Source organism: Netta rufina, assembly GCF_964035555.1.
Source record: "Netta rufina genome assembly, chromosome: 5".
Classification (NCBI taxonomy): Eukaryota; Metazoa; Chordata; class Aves; order Anseriformes; family Anatidae; genus Netta; species Netta rufina.
This window is the reverse complement of record NC_140128.1, coordinates 48,540,833-48,566,581: the sequence shown is the minus strand read 5'-3', so window position 1 is coordinate 48,566,581 and position 25,749 is coordinate 48,540,833. Positions and strand designations below refer to the sequence as shown.

General features: G+C 41.9%; 1 protein-coding gene across 1 annotated transcript in view; it reads left to right on the top strand.

Annotated features, from left to right (window-relative positions):
* CCDC88C (coiled-coil domain containing 88C) overlaps positions 1 to 25,749 on the top strand; it is a 91,515-nt gene that overhangs the window by 7,982 nt on the left and 57,784 nt on the right. The window contains exon 3 of the mRNA XM_084287864.1: positions 264 to 372. Coding sequence (XP_084143990.1) covers positions 264 to 372 — 109 coding nt within the window. The remainder of the gene's footprint in view (positions 1 to 263; positions 373 to 25,749) is intronic.

The following is a 25,749-nucleotide window of genomic DNA, read 5'->3' as shown; positions in this document are numbered from 1 at the left end:
GGGAAGGAAGGAAGCTGCCCTGAATTGCTGTGTGGGTTAACTTAAAGTAGGTGGCATGCAGGAAGACTTCCCAGTTACACATAGGTCCAAAGGTAATGAGCTTTCTGTGTCATGAATTAATATATACGTGTCACGCATACTTATGTCAGTTCACTTAATGAACAAGTATTTTAAGGGTCTTCCTAATAGTGCATTAAGGAGATGTTAAGTTTTAGAACCAAGAAAATGAATAATAATTGATTTTATTTTTCTTTTGCTCGTAGAGATCCTCGGCCAACCAACCAACGTGTTAACAAGCATGTGAATAATGACATCTATCTTCGGGTTCAAAACCTGACCATTTTAGTCAGAAACATTAAGACTTACTATCAGGTAAGATTCCTGCTCTTTGCTCCTTGGTCTGTGGTGATTGTTTTATTGTTTCAGTTAATGCAGGAGCTGGTGGCTTGAAAAGAAACTTGCCACGGGAAACAAGAGGAAGTTATGCTAGTGTGAAAGTATTTTCAGCCATGCTTTTCTTATCAAATAACACTGTGCCTACCTTCTGTATCCCCCATGGCTAGAGGCTGTGCTTCTGCCCACACTCTTATCTCTTATTTTTTTCACTTTTTTTGTCAAAAGAAGGTGTGCTTGGAGGCTGTGATACCTCTTGGTGATACATGTAGTAGAAAGACTCTTGTGAAGGTGGGAGAGCTTTACTGAAATTGATAGTGCTTTTGGGTATAAAATGTGTATAAAACAAGTAAATTTCTCTTAACAGGGTTGCCACCAAAATTCATTATGTGGGATTATCTTCAATGCTAGATTTATATACAAACACAAATTTATATATTAGGAAAAATGAATTTGATCTTATTTTCAAGACAGACTTCATGCACTGTAATTTTTGTTTTTGTTTTTTCCTTTTCCTCATCTTTAAGTGTTAAGCTAGTTGTAAGTTCTGGCCACCTTCTGCTTGATCAGAATTAAATGCAGTAACAACTGTAAATTCTCACAAATAGTGCACTTCTTAGGCGACACCCTTGAACTGACCGTCAGTGTTCCTCTACTGTAACAGTGTTCTCCTAAAGCCAGGGTGGTGACAGCTGAGCAGTTCTGTGGCCTGAGATATGTGTTGGGGTCTGCTGGAAAGCCATAGGAGTGAATTCAGTTGCTCTAAATAGAATTTCAGCATGCACACTGTTGTGTATATTTTGGCTCCTTGCTGAGAGAAGTAACTGTTCTGCTGTTGCCTTTTATACAAGTTTTGCCAAATTTGAATGTTGCATGGTATAAACCAGATGGGGGAAAAAAAAAAAAACAAGGATTGTTGAAATGCTCCTGTAAATATGTCTCAGTGGACATTTTGCCCTATAATGGGCAAAACTAAACTGAGTGTGCTAATCCTGGACACCTTGCTTTTTCTGTACATACAGAAGAGAGATTGTGTACTCTGTCTTCAAAATACAGAAAAGATGCAATGCTTAACCACAGTAGTGTCTTTTGATGCCACTGTCTTCCAGAGCCCCACCTACTGCTTCCCATGTTATTGCCACTCTGCTTCTGGATTTATTGCAGAAAGCCTAGTGGAGAGAGAGGGACTTGTGAAAAAGTCACGTGGATGACTCTTCATGCAAGTTCTAGCTGTATGAGGAAAACGGAGGGTGTGGCTTAGTTTTGAGCTGTGGGAGGACACTGTATTTCTGAAGACATCTAACCTGTGTCTCCGTTGTTGAGAATAGGAGAAGCTGATACAATGTGATGTCATTCCTAAGGCTTGTGACTTCTAATGGGAAATTCCATTTGGTCATAATCAGAAGCTGAAGCTTATTTTTTCAGTTTCTCTGCTACCCACTGAACAGTGTTGGTGTATACAGAGTCTACAGTGAAAAAGGACTAAATGTGGGGACAGTAGACACGACTAGGTTCTCTCCTTCCTTCCCCATCCACTCAAGATTTACATTCTGAGAATCTGGTTCTTCAGGTCTTGAAACTCTAAGGCTTTTTATTCATATGAGTTCTTTGTCTTGATAATCTGACCTCTTTTAATAGTATATGAAGAGAGAACAGATTCAGAAAAAAAAAGAAATGTGGTTCACAATTGTGTGATATGTTCTTTGGTATCTTGTTGACCTAGCTGTTGGGCTGTGTAATCATAATCCAATAAAGATAGGAACTGCTGAAATAGGTTAAGATGCAGAGTTTTCGATTAAAAACAGTAGTTGAGGCTTTCAGGAGGCAAGGAGTGATATGCCTCTTGTAGCCCAGAAATCAAGTACTGTCAGTCTTGCTGCCTGAAGACTACGTATACTATATGTGAACAGAGCAGTCATGAGAGCTGATCATTATTTGCATTTGCTCCTGAGAATGTGTGATTACAGCAGAGCTTCAAATAAAACTAGTCTTTCGGTGATGATGACACTGTATAAGAAATTTATTTGTCCTTGTCACTGTCAGATGTTCAGGGTCAATCCAAGATTTCAATGCCAATCTGAGGTTCCCTTTCTTGTGATGCTGTGTGCGGCCTTCAGCTCGCAGTAGTTTGGGAGGAGTTAACACCATCTATACTGTAACTGAGTTCTCTCTGTGATTGATGTAGAGTACATCACCTATGTACTAATGTTAGATATTTAGAGGGCTTCTATTGTTTTAGGATTTGAGATAGTTTTGATTAGTGTTTTTTCAACACGCAACTAAACTTTTTAATATATATGGCTTGGAATATCTATTGTTGGGCCTTTTCTAAATATTAGAGGTTTTTTTTTTAAACGGGTTGAAGTTGTGTGCATTGTTTGCAGTAATATTGATATATTAGACAAGGTTAAAGTGAAAATTCACACGTTGTGAATTTTTGTTGCAGACTAAAGTGGGAGGGAAAAGTTCCTGACAAACAATGGGAACATGAACTTGCTGCTTCCTCAAGGGAAGCGAGCTCTAAAAATACAGTGTTGGCCTTGACACTTTACATTCCCTTTCACTTAACGGACCCGAGTCAAGTTTATGGCTTAGTTACTGAATTTGGTAGGCTGGGTCTCCTAGAATGAGAAAATGTCTCTTCATGCTGTACAGAGGGACACTGGTAGGAACGAAGGAGTATTGGTCTCTGTGTGCTAGGCGGGAACAATCAGAGAGATGGCATTAATTCATGGTACTGGAATCCATGTATCTGAGGAAGGTGACATCAGTGGCTACTAAAATAAATCTGATGTTCAGAAGCTAAGTGACACTTCAGATCATAATTGCAATGAAGAAGCGCCTTTCCAGTTCAAATAACCTCTCATTTTTGGAAGCTTGATAGCTGAATTTGTTCATTAATAACTTCTTAGAATTACCTTGTCCGTTTTCACGTACACAAAACCTGATTGTTGATGGCTGTGAAGATAAATGTTAAGACTTTTAAAATGCGGATACAACATTGGTTGCTACAGTTGTATATATATTACATACATATAAGTATATATGCATGTATATACAATATATGTATATATACATATATAAAAATATATATACACATGTGTGTATTTATATATATATATATAAATATATATACATATATAAATATATATATTTATAGCCAGGTATGTAAGAATGGTTACTCTTGGTAACAGGCAATAACATCTCTGTATTTCTTGCTGTTTGAGCACTTGCACTTTGCAGGTTTGTTGCTGGTCTAAGAGCCTTCTCTTTGGAAATGAGGCAAATTACTCATTTTGCTGTGGGATTTCTTGAGAGTTCAAAGGAATCTGTCATTAACTGTGTTTAATAACTGCTAAAGCACTGGGCTGCTGGAGAAATGGCTGGCCATAAAACTTCTGGAGTTGGTGCTGTGCCTTAGCAAAGGGCTGAGCAAGGCAGAATGTGTCTGCTGCTCACAGTATGAGGTTTATGTGTCTCGTCTTGTTCAGACTGAATTGAGGCCCTTTAAGCCAAAATTGAGAACAGTTTTGTGTGGAACAGCACGGTAGAGTGAGAAACAGCCCCTGCCTGAGACTGCATTGAGGATGTTGGTTTAAAGCGTCACGAGAGAGCTGAGTGTACCGGAGAAGGGACACTTGCCCGCTTTTCACTGGGATGGATGTGCATCCTCAAAGGGTGAAACCTACCCCCATAATACTGCAGCTAACCTGTGTATGTGGAACTGACTGACCTGCTGCCTTGTGCTGGTAACATGATTGGGAACAGCGGTCTCATGCTGACACTGGCATGCCTGGCATGACAGAGGTGAAGTTACCTTGATATTCCTGAGCGCTCTCTTCACCTTGAAATGTTTCTGTTGTGGGCTTCCCTAAGGAGCCACTGCTCCAATTAAATTGGCTTGAAAACAGTTCAGGTGCAAGTATCACAAAACCTAGCAGTTTGGCCTCACTGAAATAAATGTGCTTGACCCAGGTTCACACTGAGTCGTGTCCTTAATTGCCCCGATACCTTCTGCTGCTTTTCTGGAGGTTGATTAATCCCAGCTGTGGCAACTGACTTCATTGTGGTGTGCAACTGTCGCTGCTTCTGGCAGAGTTTGTTAGCAATGCTTAAAAACAAAATAAACCCACAAACTGCAGCAGCCTGTGCAGGAGTTACTGTTGCTGGTTCTGTCCAGTCCAACAAGGAAAGGAGAAAGCTCGAAAATTGGGAGTGTTGGCCCATCTCTTTGCCATGCTGCAGAGAATGTGTAAAGCCTGCGGATGCTGGTACTCAAACTGTCTGTGTGTGAGGAGCTGTCCTGATCTCCACAGTGCTTGGAGAACATGCTCACACTCAGTTTTGGAAGAGACTTAGGCAGGCTGGGAGGGGAATCGTGAAGTGTCTGTGTTGTGCTTCCTCTACTTGTGTGTCAGTGCTTGGATTCAAGAGTTTGTTTTTTCTAGCAACTAAAAATCACTTTGATACCAGTTTGCTTAAAAAATAAAAGAAAGCTGAATTAACAGGATTGATGTCAGCTAGTTTCTTAGCCTTCAAAAATGCCGGTAATCCCTCTAACTGTATATGCTGTACTCTCAAGCAAAAATTCCTGCAATTTACATAAAAACTTGAAGCTAGTGGAGAAGAGAGGGGGGAAAAAAGAATGTGAAAATCGTCCTTTGGCTCAGCGCATTCATGGGTATGATGACCACAGACGGAGCATGTGGAGAAGAAATGCTACAGTGTGGTCATGGCCGTGTGTGTTGCCTGTAGTTCCTGTAGTTGTGGCCACTGATTGCTTAGCAGATTGATTCATGTTTCTAAATAGGTTGGAAATATATCTTTATTGAAAAATTAAAAAAAAAAAAAAAGCAAGCCTATTTGTAAGAGTTCTGAACTGAGATATGACTGAGGCCTGTGCCTCGATAAAGGCTTGAGTAAGAAACTCCTATCCCTTAGTATTTTTATTAAAGCGAGAGTATGGGGGAGTACGATGGAGACATTCACTGAAGTTTTAGACTTGCTATCACCTCAAATCCTACCCTCCATGCCTAAACTAACTTAGCTGGGCACAAAGAGAATGGTGAGCAATGATGCCATACTTCCTAAGGCGTGTCTCTCAGGCCGGTGTTCTGCTTTTACTTGTCTGCTCCATATTGCTATAAAACAAGTACAAGCAGCAGGGGTTTTTATCAGGTAAGTAACAATGTGCAGATGAATTAAAAGGAGTTAGCTGCCTGGAAGCTTGGCTGTCGCTGTGGGCTCTTTGGTACTGGGGCTGTAGTAGTGCTGTGACGGTAACCTCCATTGCAGAGGGGCAGTTCTGTCTTCAGGCTGGGTCAAAAGCTGTTCTCCCTGTGGGTCAGCTGAGGTCTCACAATACCAGTAGCTTCCAGATCAATAAACAACTGCTGCTTCTGTAGCTGAAGCACTGAGTCAGGTTGAGAGCTCTTGGTTGGGCTGCAGAGAGGAGTTGAAGCTTTGAGCTCCAGATTTGGGCACAAGTTTTGAACTGGCAACTGTATTGGAGCTATAAATAAAGTCCTGGAAGTGGCTATGTCCTTTTCTGTGAGCTGAAATCTTTCCCTACTAGGCAGGCTAATTCTAGTGGCCTAGGAATCCAGTCTTTAGCAAAGCAAACACGAAAATGCTAGAAATACACATAAATGCCCATTTTCTGAAGTGGAAAAACATCCCTCTCTCTGAGGGGAAGGATTCATGCTCACAGTGGCCTACTGAATTAGATGATAAAACTGAACTTGTATTTTTGCTAATCTTGCCCATTTGCTGTGTTAAATACAACGTGCCTGGGTGACTGCTTTTCTTTGATTCCTGTTCCCTAGAAATCTTAATTTAGTAACTTGGCAGTGTGTGGGGGGGGGAGCCTTTCATCATCTCAGGCTTTAAATTCCAAGATTATTAACCCAGAATGTCAAGAGCAAGACATGAAAAGCTTCACCAGATAAGCTCTTTCTAATTCAAATACTTTGCTGATCTCATGCACTCTTAAGTGTACATTCTCTCCCTTTTCTGTCTAGCCGAGTGGGCTGTATGCATACAGCCTCCTGAATCATGTCTGTGTGGGGAGCTGCATTGGTGCACCTACCACAGGTAGCATACAGGTTTCTGCGGCCTTATGTTGGCAGCTGCACATACAAACAATGATGAGGAGCCACTGAGGTGCTTTTTTTAATATAAGTGTACAGTAAGTAAGTTAGGATAACAAAGAAGTCAGTACTAAGACTCTGTGTTGGAGATGCTCAGTGTTTCACTAAGGCTGTAGGCTGAGACTGGGGAGATGCTGCCCCAGTTGCTGACGTGACCTGGAGTATGATGTTGTCAGCACCACGTTTGTTTCTGCTCCTATTTTTCGTTTAATTTTGCTAGTCAGTTTGAACATGCCACAGGCGCAGGCTCTTTGCATGTGTGTTTATGCAGTGCTTAGCTCCAAGAGGCCTTCTTGGTTCTGCAGCAACAAATATTTTTGGCTGGGTTTTCTGTTCTGCAGTAGCATGATCACAAAACGTGAAGGTTGTACACAGGGCTGGCATTGTGAAGTTGGGCAGTTATTGCAGTGGTGGGTGCTGGGCACGTGAATTACTACTAGCCATGGGGTGGGTGTCCTGGGGGATGCCAAACTGGTGATGTGGCCTCTCCGCCTTGTGCCTTTGCCTGGAAGCAGCAGCACTGCTCTTCTGCGAGTGGAACGTAGGACCCATCGCCAAGATTGTAACCTTTTTATGTAGGTCCTGCTATCAAGCATTTCAGAGAGAAAAGAACTGGCAGACAGAACCATTTCTTCCCTGGAGCTGAAATAAATTTCTGCAGAAGTCAGTTTGAAAGGTTCCCTGTGCTGTGAGAGCTACCATCTCAGGTGGTTAGTGGTACGCTGTTGGACGCCTCATTGGGATGACTGGCTGTGATTCTGGGATGCATTTCAGCTGATACATTTAATTGTGTCAGAAAGTTTAATGGAGGATTGAGCTTTAAAAGACACATCTTTCCCCCAGAGGCTCCGTGTGTATTTTAATACTGAATGAAACAGTGACCTCAAACAGATGGAAGAGAATAGGTTGGCGTTTAAACTACTTTATTGCCTGTAATTTCCTGGAGCTACGATATGGGAGAGGACAGAATAGGCTGTTGTTGCTTCCCTTAATAAGCTAGAAGGGTGTGAGCTCCTGGTGCAGACAAATGAAGAAACCTAGTTAAGGAGAGAGGAACAGTGTCCTAAAATAGAAATACATTTATTTGTGTGGTGGTCAGAACAGTGGGGCAGTGTTCACAGGTAGGGTTCAGAGTGTTGTCAAAGGCTGGTTGTCAAAGATGTGACTTGAAAGCATCATCTGTTAGTGCAGGCTGGCTGGGGAAGGGAAGGTGTCAGCTACTGGCACTACCTGCTTCTTGGTCTGGTCTCCAGGTTTTTAATGCATTTTTGCTGGCATAAAAGAACAGAGTGAAGATGACCCTATCATATACAGGACTGACCGCTGTAGAGGCATAAGTACAGGGGCAGAATCAAATGGAGGCAATCTGTAGAAGTTTCACAGTATGGAATAGCTCCATACAGCAGTATTTACTTTACACCTGCCCAAACTTAAAGCCAATGTCCCATTTTGTGTCAGCTGAAATTTTGCTGATGAGAACTGAGTTTGGTTTTTTTTTTATAGAGGCTGACAATTTCAGGTATGTTGGAAACTGGGCTGCTTGCCCTTTGATAATAGGTTTGAGATTTATTTTTGCTAAAAGATTGTAATGAAAATTAAATAGTGCATTATTGGTTTTGTTTCTGTAGTGGATTCGGTGTCATTTAGACCTTTTAAAAAAATATTGAAAGAGACGAGAAGATAAATTCCACAAAAATGTAAGGTATTGCAAAACAAATCCCCGAATTGCATGGCAGTTCCTTAAAAAAGGGATTTCTGCTTTTTAAGGGCAAGTAGCAAATCAAGGTGATTTATTTTCTTATATTTGCACATTCTGTCTGTAAAGGCATTCTTTAATCCAGGGTGGCTTTCACTGAGATTGTCACATGCCGCGCTGTGGCACACTGGCTTGTGTCCTCAGTCTTGCTCTTACACAGCCCTGTGTCTGGGGTAAGGTTTGGGGTCAAGGCTCGTTCCTGTCAGTTCCAGAGACATCTCTGACCCTGTTGAGCAAAGATGTCATTGCTCTGCATCTCAATCAGCAGGCCTGGGCTTTCTGTTCTAATTGCATGTAAACAGCTTTTGTTAGAAAGGTTTGTAACAAATGCACCTTACCACACACTGCTTTTCTTAATAGTTTTTTTATACTTTAAACAGTACTTTTCTACACTGTCTTGATCTGAGGCGGTTGCTTGTGCTGTGTTTGAAAGCAGCAGGGATCATCATTTTGAAGGAGCAATCATCAGTTTCAGAAATTAATGGGAGATCTCAGAGCATTTTATTCAAGTGCAGAGCTGCATTTCCTTCTGAAAACCAAGTTTGGGTTGCTTGCTAAAGGTCTGCTTGAGCTTTGTGTTGACCCTCAGGACTTCCAGCAAATGTGAGTGCTATAGGGCAGAGAAAACCTGTGGAGGCTGTGGAGTTGGCTGCAGGAATGGCTGCATCTGGCCTGCAGGGCTCCTTCTTGGTTCCGAGGCAGGAGCAGAACTGGCTGCTGGGGGACGTTTTAGCATGCTTGTCACCATGCTGAAGACAAACCACAGGAAAGGGTGTATTTCTTTCTTTACGCAGGGTGTACGGGCTTTACAGCAGCATAAAATAGGGAAGACATCTGCTTGTGAACACACTGAAATTGCAGTGCTGTCACTCGCTGCTGCATGCATCTTCCACTTGCAAATTATGTTTGTTTTCCTATAAGGAAGGATTTAAAAACAAACAAACAAACATCTCCTCTATAAAGAGTAGATAAAGCAGATTTTTTGGTTGTGCACTAGACTCATTTTCACAGCTATTTAAGTGAGCAATTTGAATATAAGCCACGCGAGAGCTGCTGCCTCTCCTGTTTCACATTATGATTGAGAGAGAGCTGAAGGGGAGTTAAGCTCTTAAATTCTGCTGGGTCCTCATATGGCCACTAAAAATGCCTAAATAAAAACCTGCTCAGCAGACTGAAATGGTCCCTGTGGAGCTGTCACTTGTCTGTTCTCTTTCATAATTAGCATAATTAAAAGTCTCTAGATGCTTATTTAATTTTATTTTTTTTTAGACTGAGAATGACATTGCTAGAGCCTGTTAGGTGATCAAGATAAGTGACAGGCATCTGCTCCTTTGGGGGTGACAGTGGGGAAGACTTGTAGCCTTTGTACAAAGGAAAATCTGGTATGAATCCCATTTAAGTATCTTGGGGTATTTAGTATTTTAAAAACTTTTAAACAACAATAGGTAATGGTTTTCCCCTAGAAAAATGTCACTTTTGATCACTGGCATTAAAGAATTAACTTTAAGAAGGTCTAATTAATCTGCTGTGAAGTTTAGAAGCAAAAGAAGAAAAAGAAGTTCTCTGTGGCACCCTAAGTAGTTTTTCTGTTGTTTTTTAATGGTGAATGGATATGTACTATATCCACTGGAAAGGTATCTGTAAGGGTGTCTGACATCATGGTCTGAACTTTTGGGTAGACCTGTGCGGTGTCAAGAGTTGGACTTGATGATCCTTAAGGGTCCCTTCCAACTCAGGATATTCTATGATTCTATGATTCTATGACATCAATTTCGTATGCAGAAAGCCCTGTTTGTTTGGTGTGCAGTGTGTTAGAAGAAAAGGGGAGGGTTGTACTGAGGTTAATGCCTGGTTTATTTTGGAGCAGCTGTGTTGCAGTAAAACTAAGTGGCTGGAGTCCCGGGGGAGGCATAAGCAATTACCACTAGAAACTGGAAGGAGGTGAATTTCTCTTTAAATTTTGATATTAAATGAAGAGTTTTTTTATATTAAATGCAGAATTGAAGGATCACTTCTCAGGATACAGATCACAAAGAAACAGGATCAGTCCTGAGAAGTTATCTTAAAAGTGAAGTACACTTCACTTGTTTTTAATAAGACTTCTAATTTGACTAGTCACCTTGAATCTCTCAATACTATAGTCACAATTCAAAGCAGAACTGCAGTTTAACTACAAGGAGTTTCCTTTTAATATAATCTGTTTCTTTTTTGCTCCTTGGATTTTGATCCTTCAAAAAGGGGGAAAAACAATCACCCTTTATATTGTTTTTAATACAAAAGAGCTGTGTCAGTATCTTTTTTTGTCTTTGTTTCCAAGATTTGTGGCAAATACTTATCTGAACAGCATGTGTATATGTCTTTATAGTTGTACAAGCAGAAGGTACGATTTGGTAGTGGAGGACTACAAAAGCTGCCATTATTAGAAGCCTTGCTTACACTTCAGTGCTCTGACGCTTAATCTGGCTCCCAGATTCCAGTCATGCAGAAGAAACAAAACCAGAGTGCTCCATTTTAATCTCAAGCTTGGGTGAGCTGCCCTGTGTTTCTTCCAGTATGCATTTCCTTTGTAGCCTGAGCCAAGATCTTGATTTGGAAAGGTGATTTTGATCTCCCCTTTTCACTTAGCCCTTTCTCTTTATAAATTACTGGGTCTGCATACTCAGAATTGAGGGATTCAAATTTCAGATATTTTGTTACTGCTTGAAGTCTCCTCTCAATAAGATTCAAAATCAGTTCGGCCTCTCCTTTTTTAAACCTTCTCAGTTGCAATTGCACTTTCTTTTTATGGCGTAGGACCCGATTATAAGCAGTACTGACTTGATGCAACTAGAGACGCTGAGCACCTTGCAGATCTTTAGGCGGTTTTGCTTTGATGCCCTTGGACGTTGTGAAACCAAAGCCGGCTGCCAGATCGAGGTTTGTTTTGGCTCTTCTCCTTGACAGCGTGCTGCAGCCTCTACCAACGTTAAGGTGCTTATTGCAATTTGCCAGTACTTGGAGACTGCAGTGTTTAGCAACCATCGGACGCCCACAGAAGGTCCCATCCTGACGTCTTCTCCCAGCCTTGAACTGCTCAGAGAGCTGCGTCCAGCTCAGGGCTGGGCTGGGCTGCCTCAGTGAAAGGCAGCAGGTTTTCTTGCTGAACCACTCTTTGTTTCCAGCACGCAGGCTTTGCAGTCAGAAGCATACTCTGCTGCCCATTTATAAAGGACAAATCGCTAGAAGTTGGTTTGATTTGTTTTTATAAACAAGTAGAAATGCGTTTGTAACCAATGGCTTCATCCCTTTTGATGCTCAAATTTATAACCCTTAGCATCCAATTCATTAAGATAAAACCAACTTGATCTTATTGATACAGAAGTCTCTGCAATCAGGCTGCTTTAATCTTAATTCCTCAAAGGCCTCTGTAATCCAAGAAAGTTAATAGGGAAGAATAATTTAGTTGACTACATGCTATGGAACAATGCTTAAAATACAAACGGGTTCCTGATTCCCTCTGCTTTTTGTAACAGATTATGATACAAGGCCCAGTTTACAATTTGAGTATAAGCTGGGATTTTGGCTGCTCCACCAACTGTATTTAATACACAGAGCTCTGAAGGAGGAGAGAAGCAGCTATATTAAATGCAGCACAGTTGTTTAAATGAGCTTTTTATAAAGTAGTTTTTTAACATACTGCTGCAGTACCATGAAAACATAGGCTATAGCTTGCCAGTTGGGTACATTGTACTTTCACGTGGGTGAATGTGCTGTTCTAGAGCAGTTTGCTGACCGGTGTGCCGATGGACGTCATCAGGTTAGCCCTAAATTTAAGCCACTACAGCCATTTTTTGGAGTCACGCTTTGGGCAGTTTGTGGTTTTGTGTGGTGTAGCTGCTGGAGAGGTGCAACTAAAATGTGTGTGTAAGCCAAGAAAAGGCGGGGAAACACTCAATCCTTGTCATTTTAGCCCAATGTTAAGCCATATTTAAAAACAAGAACAAAAGGAAAAACAAACTTTTATTGAAGATTTACACTGAAGTCTGCTTTTTTTGAGCGGTCTCCTTTTACTTTTTTCTCTTAAGTAAGAGTAACCGCACCGTGTGGGTATATGCTCTAGCCTCACAGTTGCTTTCTTGCCATTCTCTGTCTGCTGCTGCCAGTGATGGGGAGTGGTTGACAGCCTCAATATTATTTCTCTGGGCTGTGCACAACTATTGTTTTTCTTCACTGGGATGTTAAGGAACAGTTCCTGGCCTATACAGTACCAACGCATTGTGTACAACCAAGTGTACAAGTGTGGACATGACTTTCTCACCAGGGATGACTGTTTTACTGTCCAGTTGTCCTGAGAGCTATTGGGAAGTGCACCTGGGTCTAAAGGAAAGTGCTGAAACTGCAGAATATTTCATACCTATCAGCGCAGTTGTGAGATGTTTGAGGTGTCCAGTGCAACAGTTGTCTAATGTTTGAAATAGACATTTATGATTCTACAACAACAAAAAACTGCTACGAATAAATAGCATGTTTTTTAAAAAAAAAAATCCTTTTCATGTGCTGTTTGACTGTTGTCTTATTCCACTTTTAATTAGGACAGTGATTATTTTTCTTATTTTTCCTTATTTCCCACCCCTATCCTACTTTCCCACCCTTGAAGTGAGATGTTTAATTTGGTCTGAAATGTTTTCTTTGGTGCACTTCTAAGAAAAGCAAAAGAAGTGAGTTCCTGGTTTTACAAAGCAAGAAAGTGACATCAAAGTACCTTATTGTGTCTTATGTGAAATATGCTCAAAATAGCAAATAATGAAGTGGAACCACTGTCAGAAGAGGCTGGGAGCACCCTGCCCCCAGCATACCTGCACTGTGTATATTGATGACTACTTGGGAGAAGTAGTCATCTCTTCTCTATCTATTTCTTCTTTGCTGGGTGCATGACCAATATCAGTCTAACAACTTTGAAATTCTTGCTTTATTGGCAGTGTCTTTGTCTAACTTGCCTAAAGCACATCCCAATGAACTGAAATGTACAGCTTGCTTCCCAAGTTTCAGAAATTTGCAGCATAAGCCTTCAGTCTGATGATGCCTGTAAGAACTGGTTCTCTCCATCTGTCGAGTGGTGGGTATCTGGTGTTTGCAGGCAGGGTATGTGACATAAGGCAACAGAAAATTGGCCTTCAGGAGCAGTGACCTCCTCATCAGAGGCAGCATAACATGTTCGTGCAGGAAGGCTTACACCTTCCCTGCTTCAAGAGACCAGTGTTTGCTCCCTGTGCTGGTGTCCCGCTGCTTTGCAATATAAAAGGATCTCCCATTCCACTTTCATTTAATGGCTTGAATTTTTACGGGGAATTGGGCCATCCAGTGTTCCCCCTCCTCTTCCAAGTTTGGCTGGTGCAGCCAAGGTCAGCTGCTACAAGGCAGCTCCTCCCCACGTACACAAGTATAATAAGCTTCATAGTTTATCTTAGTAGGTACTGCGGGTATCTAGCTGGCTAGCATAAGACCTGCCATTCGATTATTCTGTGTATATGCAAAGTAGGCAAAAGCCATGCTGAAATTACAGTGCTGCTCTTTTTGCTCAATGCTCTGAAAAGTCTACTAAAAGGGTATCCTCTGTTCCTTCTACTTGTCTTAAACCTTCTGCTTGTCTTAAAGGATGTTGAAGATTTCTGTACTTTGGTGCAAATATTAAGGCCTCAGGGAACTTGCATGTTAATAAACAGGTAGAATTTAGCTCTTAAATGTTAACTGAGATCCACTCACTAAACTTAAAACAATTACGAGGCTGGAGAGAAGGAGAAGTTTTTTGTGGTGGTTTGAGCGCTCCCAGTTTGTTTAACCATCATCCACTCTGTGTGGTGCAGACCCTTTGAGTTCCTCCTCTTTGGCTTACACTGCTGCTGTATCAAAGAGAAATTATGAATTGAGCAAACTGGTTTCCTGGCACTTAAGAAGCCGAAGAAGTTTGTGGTTAGCAGAACAACTAGGCTGACTAATGTCATACACACGCAGCAGCATAAAATCATCTCTGTTTGCAGAGATGAGCCTTTTTTTTTTAAATGCATCATCTAAATAATGATTAAACAGAGAAAAATACCATTTTTAGAAGAATTCCTGCCCTTCTAAGGGATGAAATAGAAGAGGGAAGAGTTTAACTACTGCCTCTCACCTTTTAATGAGAAGTCATTAATTTTCCTTTGAGATTCAGAGCAAGTCTGTTCCAGTTCTCATCCCAAGACATATGCTGTATGCCCCCAAGGGTGAAAGCAGTTAAGTTACAAGGAGTATTATGCAGAGTAGAAATAAGCAACCTGCCGAAGTAATAACCTCCTAAGTCTTTGCATGAATCAGGGCTTTAAAGTGGTGACTGAAATACGAGGAATATGTCATCTTTGAGATTAACAAGACGGCTGCACTTGGGAGAGGAGGAATACATTTATTTTCATGTTCTGCAACACTGATCTTCATGCAGGAAGATTCAGACATGAGTAACCACTTAGGCTGCTGGCTCAGTTTGTGGGATAATACGGCTCTTCTGCTGAGGCAGAACAAGGCACGGGTTTAGCTGAGCATGCTTTATTATGCTGTAGCTATGATGTTGTGAAGTCTGATTTCCTGAATGCATTAGCTGCCTGAGATTTTTCTGAGACTTCTTCTGTTGCAGCACAGTCCATTAACCAGCCCCACCATTAACCTGCTTTCTAAATCTCGGAGATGACTGTTCTCTGTGTCCTGTTCTCTAGCTTCATCTCAGACAAGCAACCCTGGTGAAATGGTTTGTAGGATGTTTAACATCCTGTGGTACAGGAGCACCTCCTGCTATGGTGCAGTGGCTAGTCCTTGGCTACTGGATTTCCTGCCGGCTGATTCAGGAGGAGCTTGGGAACACTGTGATTCATTTTTGACAAACGGCTGTGAATCCATGTTTCATGCCTATCTGGACTTGAGAGCACAAACACTGTCTGCTGCATTAGCCACTGGACTGCTGCCTTCCTCAGTTACTCGTATGCATGTGAAGAGAAGCACATTTGATGAAGCAGACGCTTTACAAACACATCAAAATACACATTTTAACATGTAATTGCAAATTTATTTAATGAAAAGGTTACCCTTCACTAAAGATTCTGTATTAAGAGTTCAGAATTTAAAGTTCATGTTTGGTTACTAAATGCATTTCTTTAAAATAATATAAAAAAATCCAAGAGCTGTCCAAAGGGAAACTAAAGAGCTTACCCACCTAGCTCTGTGTAACTGAGACAGCTCTAATCTATAGCAAGGAGTGGTGAGTTTCAAAGCAGTGGAAACCACTTTGCATTGTGTGCATTCATAAAGAGGCGCTCATTAAAAATGCATTTTTAGTCACCACCTGTTATTTGTTTAATATGCTGTGTGCTTTGCTGCACTGTTGTATTTTTGTTGCTGCTCTTTTCCAAAGTGCATTATTCATCGCTTTGAACCATATGGGCAGAAATATATTCCGAACATCTGATTTCTGTAGTGGCCATTCCCAAAGGAAGGGCTCTAATGTCCGTGTTTGTGACTAACTAGCAAAGCCTTTCATGTCGTGTTTCTGTGAAGATTTCATACCTTCTGCATACCGAAGATGCAATTAGGAGACTTACATCTGTGATGCTACAAGGAGATAGCAAGGGGGGGCTGCGCTTGAGTATGTAGCAAAGGCCTCTTTACTTAAAGTGTTTAATCAAGACCTCTTTGGGGGACATTGGAGAGCTTTCAGCAGGTCCTGTGTGGCCCACAAGCTCTGCTTTCTTTCACAACCCCCAGCTGAGAATAAGCACGCGTTGGGCTTAGTTTGGAGCAAGGTATCTGCTGACCTGGCTCCTGTCTGCTACAGTGAGCCTTGTTTTTCCTTTGCTGGGAAGAAAATTCAGAGTTTCACCAAAACTTGTAAACGGTTCAGCTTTCCTGGCCCTTTACCAATAGGTTTACAGCTGTGTGCGTTGGGAGGAGTTGCTTCATGGGGAGCTGATTTAGGGAGAACAAGTTTAAAACATGAACCAACTCCCTCAGCTTCCCTACAACGCAGAGCCTTTGTTTGAGCTATGTCCCTAAGGGAACAACCAATACCTGGTACTGGTCTGTGGTCATGGAGCGTCAGCTACTACATTTGTGCTCTCCTCCTAAAACCAGGGTATTTTATCAGAGCAGAAACTGTTTTCTGAGTTACTCTTACTTGCTTTCCTTAATGGCTCCCAATGTTCTCCAATATGGAGGTAAAATGGGGAATAAAAAGTCTGACGAAACACGTTATACACACGGAGCAACTATGTCTGGCGTGTTTTGCAAGATACTCCCTCTGATGGGGAGGAGGGGGGCACAGCAAGGGAATAAGTGGGTGGCCAAGTTTCTTTTTCTCACAGTTTGATGTGAAATTCTATATAGTGTGTCCAGTGGGCAGGTTTCCTTCCCGTTCTTCCGCATTCTGCACGTATCTAAAACCCTACCACTGAACCTGGACTTTGGCAGCTCTGAGCTGAATTTTGTCAGCAGCACCATTTGAAGAAGCTTGCTTAGTTCCTGCCCACGCTGTGCAGAGCTGATTTCAAAAGGGCTGCTGCCTGTACCTCAGGAGAATGGCTTGCAGTCAAAATTCAGAAGGAACCGTGTATCTGCTCATCTGAAATGCAGCAAATGTTTTTTTTATTTTTGGTTTCAGTTGTATCACTGCTTAGAAATTGACATCAGTGACTGCACATCACTTCAGGGCATTTTTTTTTTTTTTTTTTAAATATTGTGCATTAATTTTCAATAGTGAATTTTGGAGACCCAGCAGACCTCTCTCATATTTACAGTAGCAGTAGAAATTGCATAGCTTAGTTCAAACTTCAGTGCCTGATCTTAGGACCCTGTATGTATCATGCATCTTACCGTTGTGGAGGTGCTGAACATCTGCAGCTTATGCCAAGATTTATGGGAACGGTGAATTCACATAGTGCTACCAAGGTGCCAGAGCATCTAGGCTTGCATTCAGGTACCATATCATAACTCTTGGTGTTTTTTGATTGTTTCCTAGGCCGTAAGCGTCTGCTCCTCCCTTTAAAATTAGTGGGAGCCTCGCGTTTTCTGAGTGCTCAGAAGTAAGACTCTTTAGTTCAGCAGTCCAGCTCCGAAGCATTAACTCTTGCAGTAGGTTTGAAGAGCACAAATTGTTTCACTGCCTCATGTCTGCTGGTGAGTGGCTGCACGAATTCCCATAGAGCTCCGGTTTCTGAGCAGCCATTCATCACTCAGCCAATTCACGATGCTCTCAGCAAAGAACAGGTTTGTCCAAGTAACTCAATGCTGCTGCCAGGGTATGTTTAAACAATGATGCAGAGCAATTTTAAGAAGTTACGTGGAAAGCTGTTAGTAAAACAGAACAAAAGAATCCTTACCGTACCACTTAACGTCAACATTTCGGAGCTTGTAATGGGCCTGGCATTGCTCGTTTCCCTGGTGTGTGGCTTGATCTCTTTGCCAAGGTTTTGTGCTTTGCTGAGGTGAAGCGTGGAAACCCTCTCTCTGCAGATAAAATGCTGCTTGTGCAACCTTTCTCTGATTTTTGTGCCCCTTAAAACTTCATCTGAAGCTGCCTCTAGGAGTCAGACTTTCTCTGGACCATCAAGAAGCCCCAGCGCACTGAATTTTGCTAGGCTTAGGTTTGCTGCTCAGGAGTTACAGCAATCAAAACTTTGGTGTAGCTTTTAAAATTCTAATAATTCTTCTTACAGCCTAACACAACCCGCGTGGGCTGGAAGACAGGAGGTGCTCCTGCTCTCTGCAGCCTGACGCTTGAATCCCTCTTGCCAGCAGCAGTCTTTCATCAGCGTTTTACCCTCCCCTGCTTTTCTTTCAGCTAGCTGAGAGGTCAGCCCGGCGGAGTGGCACTTCTGTTGTTTGTGATCGGGTGGATGGCGAGCACAAGTCACTCGATACATCAGATTGTGTTTCTTCTGATTATGTTGCTAAAAAAGTAAACCTGAGCTGTGGTGATGTAGGTAAGGGATCCACATGTGAGGGAGCTTGGAAACTGCCTAGAAACATGTGGGGCTGCCACCTTCACATGCCGCTGAAGGACTCTGAAGATTAAGAAGTATAATTGAAGAATGACACTATAGTGTGAAAGGCTTTTAGTTGTATGCATAATATTTTTGTCTTCATCCATTCAGCTTTATCTGGGTTTTAGCCTGAGTGGCTGCTGGTGTTTGCTGTGTTTAGTGGTTCTTGTTTTCTTTTGAAATGTTTTGATTGTTTTTAAGCTTTTCCTCAGTAAATGTGAAGTTGTGAAAGTTACATTTGCTTTCAGTTATGGGTGAGGCTTTTGTTATGAGCATGTGATCTGTGAGGTTGTCTTTCAGGAAAACACTGAACATCACAGCTCAAGAGGAAATTGTATTTTGTTGACACGGAAATCCCATGGTCAGAAGCCTTACAACTGGCATAGCAGGAGCATTAGAAGTTAATCTTCCCTGGATATTAATAATAACACAGCAGCACATTCTGTGACAGATGGCAGAAAGAAAGGACCTTCTAGGATGCAACTGCATCCTTCTTGTTTTTTTTTTTTTTTTTTTTTTTTTAAGATAACACAGGAATTCCTAGAGTGTTGTATGCCTTCAGCGTGCCATGACCACCTGCAAATATTGATGAAGAGAAGTCAAAAGCGAGGAGAGAAACTAAGCTTTCAAAAAGCACAGAAAGCACTTCATGCTGTTCTCCATCAGAGGCACGTAGTTGCTGCTGAACTCCCTGCTAGTGCTGCCCTGAGGGAGAGCCCTTGAGTGGAGGTCTGCAGTGTGAGGCAGGTGGGGGAGCAAAAAGGGCAAAGCTTTGCTGAACTCATCAGTGGTACCAGCTATGAGTTAGCTGCACGACTCACAGTAGATCACACAGATTATATTAAATGGTGCTAATCAGTTGTTTCAGATACCTAAAGGAGCATTGTTAAGGACTGACAGGACTGGAAGCTCTTCTTGCAGAAAGTGTTTGCTGTTGAGGACAAATGAGCACAGAACATCCAGAAGGGGAGTGAGGAGGGTGTCAGAGCTCCTCACGGCGCAGGGACCCTCTGTCTTCTTCCTGCCTGTTTTTTTTTTTTTTTTTTGCTATTAATTTTTACTGCAGCTACTTTCTCTGGTCTGTTTCTATTTTTGTTTGTTTGTTTCTGACAGCATTACAACCACATCCCAGTCCTAATGGTAAAACTGGCAGATGTGACCCAGTGGTTGTTAGGAGTATTTTCTTCCACAGAGCACTCAGGTTACATTGTGCAAACCACACTTGAAATTCTTTGCATCTTCTCCACCTCTACAATGCAAGAGGCATTGCAGGCCTCTGAAATCCTGTGTGTTACCTGCCAGTGGTAAGGTGACTGCTGGCTGTGAAGAGAAACACCCTGTAGGCTTGTGCATGCTAGAGCCGCTTGGTCTTTGAGCTGGAACTTCTCCCTCCACTGTCCCTAGGGAAAAAAACTTGAGGCTGTTGCTTGCAGCAGCAGATCTCCTAGCTAAGGGGTGGCTGGTGTTTGCTGAACTCACCAATATCAGGTAATGATGGTAATGCAGCGATATGTTGTGGTAATGACAGTGAGTGTAAATTCTTCTACTTTAAAATAATTGTAAAGCTCATAGCGTCACCTGCAGTAACACCCCTTAAAGTCTTCTAGGAGTATTTGACAAGGACATGCCTGAACCCAGAGGCCTCTCTCTCTCTCTCTCTCTCTCTCTACATGACTGGTATTTGAGTTTTTAGCGTTCCTGTTAACTGCTGGGTAACAGGAGTTTGCCTGCAATAGAGCTCTCTGTGAGCAGACACCATGCCGTTGCCAGAGATGAGTAAGAAGCGAACTCACATAAACAGATGAGGAGTGTTCATGAGGAACTTTGTTTTAGCCTGCAGACATGATCAGTAGCACCACCTTTCTTTCCCTCCCTGCACTTCTCCCAGCCACCTCCTTTGTCCCAGGGCATCTCACTGTCTGGTTGGGTGTCCTTGCAGGTGGGGACCGTGTGTCCCTGCAGTCTCTCTGTTGTCCCCCAAGGCCAGCCAAAAGCTTGCCGCCTCTGTAAATCCAGCATGTGCTTCTGTGCTGCTGTCTGCAGGGCCCACCTCTTGGCCATGCTGCCTTTCCATGTTGGAGCTAGACAGTAAACTGCTTGGCATGGTGACTGGGTTTGCATGATTTCTGAAACAATTCCTCCTATAAAGCAAAAAGTCACCAACGTAAGCTGCACAGGCATAAGAACGTTTAAGCTTTTTGGAAAGTCATGTTGGAAAATCTTTTTAAAAACGTAGGTGTTAAAAGTAGTTTAATTTAAACTTGATTTTCTTCTTTACGCTTACGTATGTGTTTTGGTGGTAGAGAGGAGTGTGAGAGAAGTGCTCGCAGACCAGTTGCTCAGTTTTCTCTCTGGAATTTCTCAAGTGCTGTCACAACTCTTTTCTTCACTGGGGAGAAAAATTGTCTTGGGATGACTGTTTTACCTGAGTTAGCCTGAAAGATTTCATGCCTGTCAAAGTGGACAATGTTAGCCAATTGTTAATTTTGTTAACCATTAACCTGTGTTTTATCACATAAAATCCCTGTAGGTCATCAATGAATGGTGTCGTTATATTTACTGATCCTCAGTGCCGGGTTTAATTTTCTTAGTTTCTCCAGCACCATCCATGGAAATTGTTTACCAATGTAACGTGAATTAAAATCTTGTTTATTCAGGGAGTATTATCCTGGAAAGGCTCAGCAGGCCTATGCTTGTTTCTAAACATTTAACCACTTTACATTCAGACAAGCATGAGGATGTTTTGGATGCAATAAAGGCCAGGCAAGGCACTTCTTACTTACAGTAAGAAATACTTTTCTGTGATACGACCTCAAGGCAATAAAGAGGCGTACTGGACAGTAGGCTCTTACTCAGCATTAATAGGAGTGGCAGAGTACAGCAGCCTGTTTTGGAGGGAGCTAATGGATAGACTGCAAATTGCTAGTGAGCTCCTGCTTCAAACAGGACAGTCTCGGATTCGTAGCAGCCAACCTGCATGCTTGTTGGGCTTTTATTACCCTTAGTCACTGATAAAATTTGACTGGTGTATTTGTGCTAAATTTGATTGTGTCTGCTAGGCCTTCTGTTTGCTACCAAAACCTTGTTCATAAGAAGCAGTTAGAAATCTTGAAAGTATTCCATTCTTTTATACTGCCTGCCTCCCTCCCATTCATTTTTGTAGCTTTACAGGTTTGATTTCTTATTTAAACTTTGGTTTTGATTTGATTTTTCAATACTTGTGCTACAGAACCTCAAAATGCTTCTTGTTACAAATGCTTCTTGGATTAGCAGCATTTTACAGAGCTTTTCCCAAGTTGCATCATTCTTTATCAGGCAGCATTTATACTAGTAAATAACCTCATGATTCTAGGACAAGTGCAAAATGTGTGTGTGCTTATGCTACATAGCTTCTGCCCATCATTCCCCTATAGGAAGGTAGTATTGCTCTGATGTGTAACTGGTATTCCCACTTGTGCCCTTCTCTAACTCCTTTCTTTCACTGTACTTCTGTGCTTCTGGCTGCTGCTTCCCTTGGGCACAGTCAGTGTCTCAGTGATGGTCACATCAGTGGGCGTGTTGGAGCTCTTGGTGCTTTGTCTTATATTGTGGTTGGAATACAGATTTCTGGATCTGAACACCTAAGTAATCCCTAAACTTGCTTTGTGTTTGCTCAAGTTAATATTTTTGCTTTTCTTCATGACAACATAGAAACTTTATTAACAGATTCGATGCATTTTATCTGAGCTATTACCATGTACCCAGTTAGGTGTTTACTGTGTCTCTTCCCTATGAACATAATAGGAAAAATACCCAAGATTTAGAAATACTTGCCATAAGAGAAGTGGTAGAAAACTTATCTTATACATAACCTTTATAGACATCCATTGGGTTGGTGTTTGTTTCTTGACTGGAAGTTTCATTTTAATATTGTAACTTTTGTTTTCATTCCAGTGAACAAAGAACAGTGGAGCAGAGCTTATCCCCAGGAGCTCTGCATGGCTAACGTAATTTGGTAGCAGGCTTCAGTGTTAAAAGCTGAAAAACACTTGATCAGTTTTAGAATTCAATATGAAAACTTTTGGCTTTATTATATCAGCAAAATGTCCTTAAACTGCGTTTGGGAAAATTGGCTTGCTTTTTATGTAAGTGACTGTGCCTGGTGCTGAGTTTCAGAGGATTCGGAAGTGCTTCAAGTCTGCTCTGATGGGCCGTGGTGTTTCTTTTTCATGTGTGTTAGGCTGAATTATTATGGCCCTTAGAGACCACCACAGATTAGCTGGAAGCGTGTAGAACAGATGGATTGCGTTTTAGCTGGTTATATTAGTAATGCCAAGTGACAGGCCTTTAACGCACCACATTCCTCATTCCCTGTTACTGCATAAACCACCCCAGGACAGCTCTAAGGTGGAATAAAATACATGTCAAGAGTAATTTGTCTGGACACTGTCATAAATATCTGAAGTCACTTGCACATGTTTTGAAGAGAGAAGCTGAGGATAAATCAATAAGCTTTTCATTTTCAGCAGGTAGGTAAATCAGTCAAAGTGCTGCTGGCAATAGGAGCTGGGGGAGACGGTGCTCCACAATTGGATTTTCTCTTCTCTGGGTCAAATCAATAATGCCTCTAGGCACAGCTACAGGGCTCTGTGTTGTATTAAAATGGGTGATTCATCTTGGAGTCAGCCACGCTAGGCTAGGAAGTCTGCCACCATGTAGCCGCTGAAGATTTTGCTTCATATTTTAGAAGCAAATGTACATATTTACATTCAGTTTGATTTAACAAAGAAAAATATTGCTTCCTCTGCAGCTGGGGATGTGGGGGTGGCAGCTTCCATCTTATTTATTCCACTGGGCTTGAAGTAAAACTATGTGTGTCCTAAAATGCTTTTTACATAAAGTACCTTTATTTAAATGCATACAGAACTCTTGTTGTGGGTTGTAAACAATGTGCACTGCAAAAGATTTGAATTGGTCTTAAAGCAAATGTTCTCATCAGGGCTTGCCTTGCTCTCTCAAGTGTGGAGAGATTTTGTTGTATGCTGCTCCGGAGTAGGTAATTTAACCAGTTCATAAAGCAGTGAGAGAGTGCACAGTGGATCACATCATAACCATGGAATAACCACTTATTGTCATTGTCTTCACCCATTGCTTGTTACTGTTTTGTCGTTGGCCTATTGATGCTTTGCATGTATGTGGCAAGGTCTCTAGGTTTGTACAGCTTGCAGTGGATGAGATTTTACTCTGGTCTGGGACCTCTGCGCTGCTTTAATACAAATACCAAAACCTGAGCCATAATAGTCCTTGATGTAAGAACTGGGTGGTTGATTGTGCCTGTTTTTTTGTTTGTTTTTAATTGTGTGCTGTCCAAATTGCAGGTGTTTATTGTTTTGATCTGAATAAAACGTGATCTTACTCCTCTGTTCAGTGTATTTTCATCAGTTGGTTAGTTACCCATGCACTGCACATGCTGAGAGTGGTTAAGACTAGGTAAGATTCCTCCACATTCCCTCCCACTGAGATGCCAGCCTATGACTGTGAGAACTGATCGTTTTCAGCAGATGAGGCAACAGTTATTTTACTGGCTTTTGGATTTCCACATGAAGGATCTTTAGAAGTGTTCTTTGTAGTTTGCTGTTTTTCAGGAAAAAAAAAAAAAAAAAAAGCCTTTTTAAGACAGCTAATCCCCTAGTCCATCACCCAGCGAATACAATTGTTGCAGAGATGAGCGAGGTTCTTAACCAAATTTTGTCACGTATATAACGTGTTGGCAGGGGAACAGCAGGTACTGAGTCACACACGTGGTATCATCAGGTGTGCTGGCATGGTAAGATGCACACAGAAAACGTCTCAACAAAAGATGGGTTTGTGTTTCACTTCCTTGTCATTACCCTGCTACAACTTGTTTCATCTTGTCTCATCTTTTGTGGGACCCTGTCATACAGTTCACTGTCTTGTTGTAAATCGTTTTCCTGACACCACTAATAACTCCTCAGATGATTACAGCAAAATAATAATAAAAAATATCTGAAGTGTGTATACAGTGGTAGATCATTTTTTCTTCTTTTAAAGCATAACTTGCCTGTTGTAGACTGCAAAGTAACTTGCTGTCTTTGTTGCATAAAAACAAAACTGGAAATTAAAAAATCTATTTAAGGAAAAAAACTCAAAACATATCTGAATTCACTCTTTAAAATATGTTTTAATGTTAAAATGTGTTTCTTGCCTGCCTGTTCACTGTTCGAGTTCTGTTTCCAGATGAGCTTAAATTTGACCCTGAGCACACCTTGTGTAGGAAGTGCTGACCCATCCCATATTCGTGGTAGTGTCCCATGCTGCCATCCCTGCCCGGCAGGCCCTGAACTGTGGACAGTCACAGGGAATTTAACAAAGCAGGTAGGGTCCCTCTCCAAGTGCCCTTTTGGGAGCTCAGATCCATGCTGAGGTTACTGGAGAAAGGTGGTGACAGCGCTGCATAGGTAGGGCTCTGCTGAACTTTCCCATTCCGTGGGTCTGAGTTGCAGTTGAAATTAAGCCTGTTTCTCTGGCCAGGGAATGTTTGCTTTTAGTGGTATAAATAAAGCTGTTGATGGTTTTTCCTCATGGGCATTTCAAGTAGGGAAGCACCATTTGGCTCCCAGTCAGCTGGGCAATTAGCATTTTATAGCCAAGCAATATACTTAAATGGAATGGCTTGGCTTGAGCATTGAATTACAATGGCCAGTCGGCTGCTGTTCTTCTTACATAATTTATTTGGGACTGCTCCTTGTTTAGGTTTCAGACAGAGGTTAATTTAATTCTGCATGAGAAGCTCGTAGTTACTTTACATTGACGCCGTGCTGTACTGTGGCACAGAGTCTCTGTAAAGCTTATATTTGCCTGGTGTCTGAGCCATGGGAAGGACAGTTTTACTCACTCCTCTCCTAGCAGTGCTTTCTTTGCTGGAACCACTGGCATGCTTTCACTGGCATTTAAAAACGCAGCCAAGAAAGATACCTTAAGACCATTTTCTTCCATGCTGTTGCACGTGTATTTTGAAGGAGCAAATGTGCATTACGGGCCCGGGAGGCTTTGTTCCTGCAGGATTACAAGGGGCCCATTTACCCCACTGTGGGTAAATAAAGTGTTAATACACGGCCAGGGTGACTTGAGAGTGAGAGTTGCCACTGCCTATCTGCTGATGACCCAAGGCAGACAGCACATACCCTGCGTGTGTGATCTTGGGAAGATAAAAACAGCAAGTAAAACATGCCTCAGCACTCCAGAGACAAATTGGAAGCTCTCTGACCGAGGCGATGAGGTTGCTGCAGTGTTTGCTCATGTTCTTAATAAGCCTAAGGGCTTCACTCAGCGCTTACAGTTTTATCAGGAATCTTGTATGTGTCTTGATTTTCTCCTAAAGTGCTCAACTTGTAGAGTCTGTGGGGGGGGAATT